The sequence below is a fragment of the Lissotriton vulgaris genome, chromosome 3_1 (genome assembly GCF_964263255.1).
Source record: "Lissotriton vulgaris chromosome 3_1, aLisVul1.2, whole genome shotgun sequence".
Lineage (NCBI taxonomy): Eukaryota > Metazoa > Chordata > Amphibia > Caudata > Salamandridae > Lissotriton > Lissotriton vulgaris.
In genome coordinates, this window is record NC_141689.1 from 2,082,265,108 (window position 1) to 2,082,277,824 (window position 12,717).

General features: G+C 48.5%; 1 protein-coding gene across 2 annotated transcripts in view; it reads left to right on the top strand.

Annotated features, from left to right (window-relative positions):
- The window catches only part of AASDH (aminoadipate-semialdehyde dehydrogenase), a 630,945-nt gene that overhangs the window by 144,362 nt on the left and 473,866 nt on the right, over nucleotides 1–12,717 (top strand). For both annotated transcript variants that reach the window (XM_086962613.1, XM_086962614.1), the window contains exon 5: nucleotides 10,875–11,067. In XM_086962613.1, the coding sequence (XP_086818739.1) occupies nucleotides 10,875–11,067 (193 nt within the window). The remainder of the gene's footprint in view (nucleotides 1–10,874; nucleotides 11,068–12,717) is intronic.

Sequence of the window (12,717 nt, forward strand, 5' to 3'; positions counted from 1 at the left end):
TATGGAGGAAGGAATAAACCTAATTTTTAATTCTCCATTAATTTTAAGATTTTCCGAAAGAATAGCAAAACAAGATGCAGTCTTAGTGATACCATTACAGGATGTATTTTCCATACCACACTAGAAAGAACACTTCTTTAGCACATGTCATATATGATACACGCCAGTAAGAAAACAGTGGATCACCATTTTACTGGGGAAGAGCAGAATGAAGCTTCTTGAACCCCCTGCTAAGAGGAAGAAAATAAACAATCACCATAACGCAATAAATGAAATGTTATATTTCCTTTTTCCTGTAGAAACAATTTAAGGAATTATGGACATGTTACATCAAGTGTCGTAAGGCTCGATCTAATATTAATGTCATGCCATGCATTTATTATCCCAGGTTAATTTTGACCACGCATATCATCAGCACATGACAAACGATGACCAAATCATCAAAAAAGAATCCCCACTGTGTCGAGAATAAATTCTCAGAGGAAGGCGGGGCTGTAAGGTTCCAGTGCGGTCTCCGGCTGAGCCGAACTCGGCGCTTAACGCTGAGACCGCCGCACGCTGAATACTTCAATATCGTTAGTAGAGTTAGTTCGGTGCAAGTGCACCCTTACCGGTCTGTTTTGCGGAATTTTGCAGCATATGTAGTGAGCTGCGAAAAATGAATAATCAGCAGCGTTCATTAGCACGCGGTCACGTCCACTGTGTCCCATGGGAACTGTAGTTCGACCAACGTGATTCTCCTCTGAGCGTCGGATGCTGACCGCATCGGAAGAAGGAAGTTTCATATTCTTCTGTGGGGCTAAATGTTCATCTCCACCACCCTTCTAGCTGATGAAATATCTCTCCGTATTTGGTGAGTACTGTTTACGGCTCAAATCTCTTTATTAGTTTTCAAACATAGAAAGGAGAACAGTACCTCCTGCTCCTGAAAGACAGTGCAGCACAGACATTAATAGTCAGCGGAGTAAACATTACTGAGTAAATGCTAGGAGCGGGTCTACAGGAGGAAACTCCCAGAGAAGGGAAGGGGATCCAAGAACAAAACACCCCCCAAATCCATCCCTCCATCCCCCCACCCCCCACCCCCTGTCCACAAACCATTAAAAGTAAAAAGGGAAAAGAAGGGGGGAATAATGCCAGCCTTGTGCCAATCACTGTGGGCGCCAGGGGTTGCGCTTCTCGGGGATCTGCGTGTCTGCCAATCGGAGGAGCAGTAGATATCGGGGGCAGGACAATTCCCTGAACTCCGCAGTGAGCAAACTCAAGAAGGGGCACCACAGCTCTTGAAATTCGTCCCCCCTACCGCCAACGTAAGTGATAATTTCTCCATCCCCAGCACCATCCAGAGCCTTTGTAGCCATCTCGATTGTGGGGGAGCCTGTGGGGAGCGCCAATGTGCAAGTATGTTTTGGGTGGCTGCCCCCAGGGCAATGGCGATATGGCGGCCTCTCCTGGATTTCAGGGGGAACATCAATGGGTTGGGCAGCCCCAGGAGTATTTAAGCTGGGAATTGTGGGAGTTGTGTATCAAGATGAGAATCTATGTCGTCGAGAATTGTAGCCCAATATGGTTGGATGCAACCGCAGCTCCACAATAGGTGTTCTAAGGTGCCCAACTCCCCTCATTCCCTCCAGCACCGGTCTCTAATGTGAGAGTCGAAGCGGTGGAGGCGTTCCGGTGTGTAATACCAATAGGTGGCTACCTTGGTCAGTGTCTCAGTGAGCCCTGTGTGGTATGCCGAGTGTCGGGCCCTGTAGTATATGCCGCTCCATTCTTTATGGGAAAGGGTCCTACCTAGCTCCTGCTCCCAACGCACCCTCCCAGCATTATATGTGTGGGTGAAAGCCGCTAAAAGGTGCTTATACAAATCAGAGATACATTTTTATCCGAGGATCGGATAATCAGCCACTTTCCATAAGGGGTTAAGAAGCCCTGAGCTCCAGGTTTAATTTGTGGTTGAAGTGCCCAGTGTCTGAGTTGTTCGTAATGCATTCTGTCCTTCTCTGGGATGCCATAATCGGCTCTGAGTTGTGGGAACGGTATGATGACTTCCAAATCGAATAGATGTCCCGGGGACCGGCACTGGGAGGGGCGCCAATCCGCAAAGGCTTTGGATATTGTGCCCGTGATGTAAGATGCGTAGAGGTTGGGTGGTCTGTGCTTCCTCCGAAGGAAGGGTATACCCTGCAGGGGCATGCCTGCAACTGCCTGGTCCTGGAACAACCAGTGTTTTTCGGATTCCAGACGCTGCCATTCTACCAGGTAGCGGAGCTGCACCGCGTAAAAGTAGAGCTGCAAATCTGGAATGCCAACCCCTCCCTGCTCCGGGGGGATGACTGCTACTCCCCGCTTGAACCGTGGCTTGCGCCCCTGCGAAATAAAGTGCGACAGCTCTGACTGGGTCTGCTGAATCCAACCTACTGGGGGGCGCAGAGGAAGAGTCTGGAAGAGGTAGAGGATCTGGGGGAGGACTGTCATTTTGACAGCTGCTATCCTACCCAACCACGAGAAGGGGTAATGTTTCCATCTGCCTATTTCCCTGCGAATTAAAGTACGAAGCCGGCTGTAGTTATCCGCAATGGTAGCTGGTATGGTTGGGCCCAGTAGAACTCCCAAGTAAGGAACCGTAGTAGTGGACCATTGGACAGGGTGCTCTTCCTGCAAGTGGGCTAGCGTCGGCGCAGACAGGGAGATATTGAGGGCAGCAGATTTGTCTGTGTTAATCTTGAACCCCGAGGCCTGTGCGAAGGTGTGCAGCTCCACGAAGAGAGCCCTCGTAGACTGGGCAGGGTCAGTGATGGAGAGCAATATATCGTCCGCGTATAAGCTAATCTTATGTATGTCTCCCCCAAATTTGATCCCTGTGATGAAGGGGTGTTTCCTAACTCTCCGTGTTAGGGGCTCCATGTAGAGCGAGAAAAGAATGGGAGAGAGATTGCACCGCTGCCGGGTTCCCCTACCGATGTGAAAGCCGGAGGACGTCTGGCCGTTAACCGGCACTGTGGCCTGAGGTGAGCGGTAGCAATTGAGGATGCGGGTGCACAGGGCGTCCCCTAAGCCGAACCCATGCACGACTTGCTCTAAGTAGGGCCAATGAACCCTATTGAAGGCTTTTTCAGTATTTATTGCCAATAACGCACGCGAGACGCTGTTTCTATAAGGTGTAAGACTCGCTTTGTGTTGTCGCTTGTTTGACGCTGGGAGATAAAGCCCGCTTGGTCCGGCTCCACCAGTTGAAGCATGTAGGGAGCCAGTCTCGTCGCGAGAATACTCGTATATAGCTTGAAGTCAATGTTTAAAAGGGAGATCGGCCTGTACGCACTACAGTTAGTAGTGTCTTTCCTGGGTTTCGGGATAACTATAGTCGAAGCCTCTAACATATCCTCCGGAATTGCACCAGGTTGGGCAAATGTGTTAAACAGGTCACGTAACAGGGGGGGCCACTTGGTTGCAAAGGTTTTATAGAAGGCCGCGGAGTAGCCGTCCGGGCCAGGTGATTTCCCAAGCCGGAGGTGTGAGATAGCCACAATGACCTCCTCCAGCCCAATAGCCCCATCCAAGCTGGAAGCCTGTTCAGGGTTCAGAGACGGAAGCTGCGCTGCCTCCAGATAGTCGAGGCTATGCTGTGTGTTGAGGGAGTCACCCGTGTATAGCGTGGCGTAAAAGCCCCAGAAGGATTCTGCTATGGCCACATCGTCAGAGGTGCGGTTGCCTCCACATGATTGGATAGCTTGTACTCTCACTTCCCGTAGTTTATGAGCTAAAAGACGGCCACACTTGTCACCCCTTGTATAGTAGGAGTGTCGTAGGCGGAGGGCCGCATATTCAGCTTTGTCTTGGTCCAGCGCCACGAGTTGCTTTCGCTCCGTGCAGAGTTGGCGCCAGGCTCTGGCAGCGCCAGTGTGCTGGTGCATATGTTCCAACTCCACCACTCGCTGTGTGAGCTCAGCTCATTTCTGGCCATGGCCACTTTATTAATGGCAGAGGAGATAGCTATGAATTCTCCCTTTAAGACAGCTTTGAGAGCAGTCCACTGCGTCACTAGTGAGGTGTCCGGTTAGTATTGAGAGTTAGGTAGTTTGAGATAACCGCTTTGATTCGGTCATTAATGGAAGCCTGATGCAAAAGGGAGTCGCGGAGTCGCCAGTGTCGTTGTGGCAGCTATGTGCAGGGGAGTAGGAAAGAGGCCATGACGGGGGAGTGGTTAGATAAAGATGCAGGGAGAATATCAGCTTCAGTAGCTAATGTCAGCAGCGGGGTGGAGCACAGAAAGTAATCAAGCCTGGAGTAGGTCTTCTGGGCTCCCGAGTAATAGATGAAGGTCCGGCTTTGCGTGTGGAAGTGTCGCCATAAGTCAACCAGGTCCCGGATCCGGGCCAAGCCCGACCGTGAAAGGGCCCCCACCTGGCTAGTGCGCTGGCAAGAGCGGTCGGTGAGATTGTCAAAGACAAGATTCAAGTCTCCCCCCCAGTAATAGGCGCCGTTCAGGGTTTTGCCGTAGCCTCAGTGAGTGCGGTGTGTAGGAATCTGTCCTGACCCTCATTAGGAGCGTATACAGAGCCAATTATGAGGGACAGCCCGCTACCTGGAATTGGTATGTAAGTAGGCGGCCCTTGATCTCGGCCTCTTTCTGGAGCACCTTGCCCTGGAAGGAATGGGAAACAAGTATTGCTACCCCTGCAGATTTAGTAGAATGAGAGGAGAACAGCTGTGTGGGGAAGGCTCGGGATTTCATCCTGTGTTGATCTTTGTGTAATAAGTGGGTCTCCTTTAGGTGGCAAATGTCCGTCGTTGAATGTTCTAAATAATTAAGGACAGCCATCTTTTGATAGGGTTATTCAGGCCCGAACATTCAGGGTCAAAACTTTAAGTGACCATGTGGCATTTAAGGGGCGGAATAGTTTGAATTCAAGTAGTCGCCGTGCAAGGAGGGTGTGGAAATAGCGTGAGGAGAGGGCGGCAGAAGTCTGCGCCTCTCCTAGGATGGAGCGGAAGAGGCCCTGAGTGAATGCAAAGATGTCGCGGGTGTCCTCGGAGAGCTTGACTTCTTGGGTCCGGATGTTGTGCCGCCGAGAGAGGTTCTCCAGGTCTTCCATCTGTGTCTGAAGGTCGACGTTTTGATCCTGGAGCCTAATCACCTCCTATTGCAGCGTGGTTTGATGTGAGACCGTGGCATCGTGTCTCTACTCCAGGGAGGCCACCCGCTTCCCAATTCCATCGACATCCTGTCGTAACTCCTTAACCTCTGCAGCAAACTCTGTTTTGACCGATTGAATATCCTCTCTGAGGGTGAGGAATAAAGATTCGAGGAAGGCCTTCGTGATTGGCTCGTCGCCTGCGGCTGAAGGGCCTCGTCCCGCTTCAGCCTCTGGGGCTGCAGCCGCCATGTCGGGGTTGGAGAGTGAGCGGTCGAAGATGTCCTTGAGGCCCTTCGTCTTGTTGGGCCCAGTCTTGTACATGCTACCAAGCCTCAACAGGCGGCGATGACGTGGGACCTGAAGGCTGGGTGTATGCTCCTGAGGAGGGGGTTACTGCCACTGGGCAAGTCAAGCTTCTCGCTGGCATCTCCGGACTAGAGGAGCCCTCTTTCGCCTAATCAGAGTGGCGTCCTGCTCTGGTAGACACCACTCTGGTCACCGCCCCGCCTTGTGAGGTTGACCACAGCAATCGGTTGGCAACTGCGTTTCACAAGCGCGTGGCCACTCCTGGTGTCTCCTGCAGCCCGCGTCTGTGAAGCGTGGGCGAGTCCAGTCACGCGTTCGTCCCTAAATATCCGTGCTAAGAGTCAGGGGCCCGTAGTGACCTCCCTTGTAAAGGCGCTGAAAGGTGCTGCCTCCCAACCCCCGCTGCTGGTCTCCACGAACGTCGGCAGGTCCAGGCCTCGGGCCTCAAGTCCGGTGCTGTGGCTGGTGGCGCTGCGTCCCTACGAACCAAGCCCGCAATGTGCAGAGGTCTCCATGGGATGGCGCCCAGGTGTGTCTCCCCTGCTCCGGGGCTCGCAATTGATCGGCCTCTGTGTGGTGGTGATATGGGGCTGCGCTTTGTGCCCCCTGCAGCCTGCACATGTGGAGTGTGGAGCACTCGCCTGTAGAATGCACTAGAGGGCGTCGCCACTCACCTCCCACCGCCGGTGTCTCTGATCCTCTCTGGGCTCAGGCCCGGGCCTCCAGGCTGGCGCTATGTTTGAGCTTGCTGCGTCACGATGGGCCGGTCTCCGTTGGGTGACGCCTGGGGATCCCTTCCCCGCTTCGTGGTCCGCCGACCTCAGCGCCGAGAAGTCGCCGCCCGATATGCTGGTGGGCCTGTGGTCCACAGCGTCGCAAAGTCGAGTTCAACAAGGGGCGGCTCCGCTCTTTGAACCAGGGCGGGCGATGAACGCGACTCACTGCGACCCCCGCTTGAGATTTGCGCTGGTCATGGAGGCAGAGTAGCAACTGCGGCCCTGAGTTGACCTGGCTCCTCGTAGCAGGGGCTATGTCGCTATCGTCAAGGTGGGTAGGGGGGAGGGCCTCCACTCCCGTCCGGCGCCACAGGCCCAGCAAGGCTCCTCAGAGCTCACGTCGCTCCCCAAGTGTCCCGCATGCAGTGAGACACTCCTCGCTACTGGCCGCTGTCTTCCTGGGTGCACTGCTGGGAGCGCCGTCCCTTTCGTGCCGCAGTGGACGTTTCGGGCAGAGGCCGCGTAAATGAAAGTAGGCCTCGGAGGTCTCTGTCAAGGACCGCCCCTGTTGTCAGGCCTCCGCATCGCCAGTGATGTTGTCGCCCGGCTCGATTCTTCCTGCCGGTTTCAGGGTCCTAGGCCCACCGCCGGTGTTCCCTTCGACAGAGCGGTACTGCGCGGGGCTCAGCCGGTGGATTCAGTGCTCCCTGTCTCTCCAATGTGCCATTAGATGCTATATGCGGCGGACGGCGGGCAGGAGCTCGGGCGAACACGTCCTACCTGGCCGCCATCTTGGCCACGCCCCGGTGAGTACTGTTTAAAGGTCATAAGACGCCCATATGTTTGTTTCTATGAGAGTGTGTATTGCTCTGGTGATCGTGTGTGTAACACCATGATAGGAAGACTAAAAACATTTACAGTAAAGAGTTAAACACATCCTTCCGGTGCTTGCCAGTCAGCATATTTCTAGTTGTCAACAATCACCCTTTTCTCGATCCCAGTGTGATGTCAGCAGGTTGGCCTGCACAGTACTTGTGAATGTGAAGAAGTAGTGGACATCCTTCTCCTGCTCGCCAGGTCGAGAAAACAGAAGATGCCAAAGTGCCTTTATACTCTGGCCATATCCCAGCTCATTGGTATCTAGGACACATAAGAAGCACAAGCAGCATAAACACCAGTTCAGTGGCAGAACTCCGTTATTACTCCCTTTCCTTATTACCCCATTCTTTAGATACATTGCAACACAACACATTTAATATCAATCCATTCGCATTATATTTAGTATTTCTATGACTGTGAAAAAAGTTTGGCTGTCGATACATCTTCCTTCCTTTTGTGAAAAAACGACCTTGAAAAATATGAAAGAAGGGTATGGGGCAAGTATTTATCTACAAATAAACAGTAAGCAAAGCCTTTATGCAGAGTGAGGATATCTCCTTAAAAGGGGTAGATAACATTGAAAAGAATATATTTGATAAAAATATTTGGATAGTGTAGGAAATTGGGTTACTGGTTGAGGGGGCTGAACCCCTACTCAAGCAGCAACCACAATTCTGGTCAGGGTGAAACACAAGCGAACCCCAAATTAATCTGTGCTTTACCTTCTGGTAGCTTGGCACAAAAGCAGTCAGGATTAAATTAGAGTTAATATTTAAAATATTCATGCAGCACACAAACAGCAATTGAAGGATAACAGAGCACAAGAAAAATCCCACACCAATTTACAAAAATAGAATACCATTTTATGAATTCTTTGAGATCAAAACAACAAAAATCCAATTAGTAGAAGCAGAAATATGTCATTTTAAAGGGTTTGTGGAAAAAACGTTAAGAAGAAAAAAACTCAAACAGCGGTTATATAGTTGTGGTAGACCCGGGTCCAAGTTGCAAGTTCAGACCAACAGGCCGGGTCCAAGTCTCAAGTTCAGGCCAACCGTGATAGACTGTGGGCTAGATACGGGACTGATTTGAGTCTGCTGAAAAGTACCTTGTGGTTCTTGGCGTTGAGATGTGAAGTCCTTGAGTCAAGCTTCGCGGGCTGGAGTTAAACCGGCAACAATAAGCTACAATGCGTAGTCCGGTGCCGAGATTCATTGCGCAACGGCGGAGTCAATAACAGGCGACAAAATTCTGCGCTGTTAGGTCCTGCGTTGTCATCGAGAGAGCAGGTGGGGCTTGCAAAGACTTGTGCTACGATGCATCAGTGCACTGGTTGAGGTGTGTTGCTTTGGGCCAGTGTCAGCATCGGGATATGTCTGTGACGAAGAAGCCACTAGGGCCTGTGAGGACTCGCGCTGAGATGCGATGAGGATGAGCTGTGTCGTGCTGGGCCTGAGTCAATGGTGGGCTACGTCAATATTGAAGAAGTCTGTTAAGCCCACGTGGCTTGAACAGGAGTTCAGCTAACTGACCTTTAGTGATTTCTTGGAGTTCTGGGTCCATACAAGCATACTGGGTTCAACAGGGCAGCTTACAGCAGCAGAAGAGTCCTGGTGCAGAAACTGCAGACCTTAGGTAGAAAAGCAGTCCTTGGTCAGCAAGCAGGGCAGACCTCACAGCTGGGCAGTCCTTATACCTGTCAGAGTCCACAGGCCCAGAAGTGATCAAATGAGTTTGGTCTGAGGGTCCACTACTTATACCTGGTGCCCATCTTGAAGTGGAAAAAGCTTCTTGAGTCTTCCCCCTACAGAGGTATCTGGAATATCCTTCCTCCCTGCCCTGGCCACAGCTTGTTTGGGGCACAATAGACTGGTGTGAAACCCTTTGAGAATGAGTCCTTTATGATGTGCAAGTGTGGTAGGAGATCGCTTCTCCCCCTCACCCTGACAGTGATGGCCCATCCTGCCAACACCTATTCCTGCTATGTTTCACTGTCTTAGTGGAATACACAAAGGCCAACTACGAGCTACACCTAGTCATGTGAAGCGGTAAACAGGCTACAGGGACCAAATGTTTAGGACAAGAAAAAAATAACTTTCTAAAAGTGCCATTTTCAGAATTGCGAACTGAAAATCAGATTTATTCATTAAAGAAGGTTCTAATTCACAGTTCTTTAGATACTCCCTTCTGCCAATTGAGCGTTATCACTTATTAAATGTGATAAGGTAACTCAATGTTATCCTATGGGAGTTGTAGGCCTTACAGTAATAGAAAATGCATTGAAGAGTTTTTCACTACTAGGACATCTAAAACTTAAAAATACATGTCCTACATTTTTAAATACACTGCACCCTGCCCTCTAGGCTATTTAGGCACTACCCTATGGATGACTTACATGTATTAAAAAAGGAAGTTTCGATCTGGCACAGTGAGTGCTGTAGGCACGCTAGTAGCATTTATTCTACAGGACCTGGGTAACAGTAGAACCACTTCACTTCATTAAATGTGCCTAATATGTGTAAGCCAATTTTAATATGTTTAAAGGAGACAGCACAAGCACTTTAACACTGGTTAGCAGTGGTCCAGTGCACAGAGTCAGAAAGGCCAACAAAAACAGGTTCAGAAAATAGGAGTGTTAAGGCAAAAATGTTTGGAAATGACCCTGCAGAGAGGGCCAAGGACAACAGATAGATTTATTACAAATGTACTGTTTGGAAGTTAAATATGCATAATATACTTTCTATGAAATACTACCTTCTTTCTGTGTTATATGCTTTTAACATATTGCAACACGAGTTATTTCTAAACATGTTTCTAATCTATACTTCTTCCTGCAGATTCCTATCTTTTGAATATCTGAGGCCCTAGACTTGAATTGGAAACTTTCCAAAGCTCCTCTATATTGGTAGTTGGTGCTGGTTCAGTTTTGATGCCAGAAGCGACATCAATGTGACGTTGTTGAAGCCATAAAGTTCCCACCTCAGCCCATCCAAGCATATAGACATCGTTCCACGCCAGTGAGGTGAAAGGCCGAGAACAAAATCAATTAAGTAAAGGTGCGATGCAAAACATTTGTGCAACCTTATTTACAACCATCAGTGACCATTCGTCTACAGGATCTTAGTAAATAAAAACATATAGATGTAGCCATCATGCAAGATTTGGAGGGTGAGGTTTGTGAGGAAATTATAGGTAAGTAAAGTAACCACCAGAAAGAGTGCTACCGAAAGTAAGTAACTTTTGCTTCTGATGGATACTTCTTACTACAGATTCCTCACCTTTTGCTTAAATGGCCAAGAAGTACGTCACTTGGAAGAGAGACTAGAAGGGATGGTTCAACAAGAACTTCCTGGAGAACAGAACGAGCAACAAGGCCATCCTGTAGCACTTCTGAATCTAAGGAGCAGTGCCTAGCAAAATTATGTAGGGATGCTCATTTCGCCTGCCTGCAACATTTGAGTCACAGGCACTCCTATCGCTAAGGAAGAGGTGGGAAATTTGGCTCTGGTAGAATAGGCTTTTATTCCTTCAGGAGGATCTTTCGTGCTAAGGTGTAACGCACCCTAATGCATAAGGTTATCCACCTTGTCCGGATCGTCTTGTGGATGGATTTGTCTTTCCTGTTCCCTGCGTTCCCTATAAACAGCTGGTTTTCTGTTGAAAGGTATGAAACATTTCCGGATGCAATGTAGCACCAGGGATATTCGAAAGATGAGGAACCTGCAGGCAGTTAGAGGTTGCACCAGAAAGAGCATTACGAAAAGTAATTCACATTTTTATTTAAAATTAATGCATTCAACATTTAATCATTTCCCCCCAAAATCTTCTCTTTTAGGTCAATTTTCAACATCACTGAACATGATCTGCTGTTCCTGGCCTCACCTCTTACATTTGACCCATCGGTGATTGAATTGTTTAGTGCTCTGACAAGTGGTGCTTGCCTACTTATTGTGCCCAAAACCATCAAGATGATGCCTCACAAGCTATGTGATACAATTTTTCAACGTCACAAAGTGACAATCTTACAGGTAAGAAGATGTAAAAAGTTTAAATTACAATTGCAATTTGTGTTATTGCTTTTCACAACTAGTGCCTATTGCAAACAGTAACATTTTAAATAAAATCAATGTACTGTGGGCAATTATAACATAGGTGTAAAATGTCCTTTCAAGTTCTGCATACGCCATATTCATCCAGTTTAAATGCACCTCTCCTTTCCATGGTGTAAGTCATAAGTTGCAATGCAGGAGACTGTGGCATGCTAGGTTTTTATCCGAGATCGCCAATAAAAAAATTCTGCTGCAGTGGATGATTATTGGAGCAGGAATATTCCCTACAAGAATCAATGGGGCATGCACCTCTGATCTAAGTTCCCCCATCGCAATGTTTTCGTACGTCTCTGTTGATCTCTCGTCTATACGTACGCAAGAGTCATGGCTGTACGCACAAGATATGTGGCATCGATTGAAACCCAGAGTTGGGCTCTGTTGTCTGGAAGGGCACATCAAGTCCACCCCTCCTTTCTGAGAGTGACTCCTGTAAGCTCGCTGAGTTGAGAAATACTGGCAGTAGCGACAGTAATTGAATATGTTAGAACAGTCTTCTTCTTTTTTCCTATTTAGGGAGAAAGAGGCCATTATCCTGTTAGAAGGGTTCTTCTAGTTCCTTTGGCCAAGTCCCTTCCCTCGATGTGAAACATGCATGATGTGTTAGTTCTGTGATAGTGTGACTGAGCATGAAGTGTCTGGACTTTGTATAACTTTCAGAGCACAGGAATCCATTTTGGATCTCCTGTGTAAGAGTGGTTGGCAGTATGGAGCATAGCGTGATTCTGACAGCAAGGGATATTAATTGTAGGTGGCCACTAGAATAGGGGTACTGGCGGTACTACCAGGGAACTGACTGTGTCCACCGGAACTTTTTATGTGGCCCCCTTCGTGCTTCAGTTTACTGTTGTGGTCCACTGACAATCAAGAGGATAACACAATAGGCCCAGGATCAGACAGTTTGGTAGATAGGAGACCCAAGATTTAAATGCAGAACTACGTTTTTGAAGGTTTAACTTTCCCACTGTGAATAAAGTATGAGACTGGACTCTGTCTATCCCAGCAGTTATATCTAAAGTGTTTTGGGTTCCAGTCCAATTTTCTTACTGTACAGTTACGACCAGTACTTTATTCTGAGTACTTCAATCATGACATAAGAAAAAAACAGGAGCTGAGAAATTCTTTTAAAAAAGTGATTGCTCAAGAGCGACAGTTTGGTCATATGGTGAAGCCACAGTATCTAGCCGGCTCAGACCACCACAATTTGGGTGTTGGGAAGATCCAATGACTTCCCTCCCTGGCTACATACCACAGTGTTGGGGGGCCTGCCTTATTTGTTTCACACAGTGTTTACTATCAGTATATTTCGGTAAAGTGGCAAAGCTAGGATTAGACGTCAAGTGCCCGAGTCCCCCGGATAAACCTACCTATTGGACAGCATTTAGTGATGGAGTAGGATTGTAGTGTCTCCATATCTGTGAATTGCCCACCTTATTGTGGATCCTATCAGTTTCTTTTTATAGCACTCACCACCTTAATTGAGTATGTTTCTAAGCACAACTAATATTTTAACAATAAGAAAGTAGAAGGAGTTTTCAAAGCCTTTTCTCTGGGTGCTTAGCATCCTTAGTA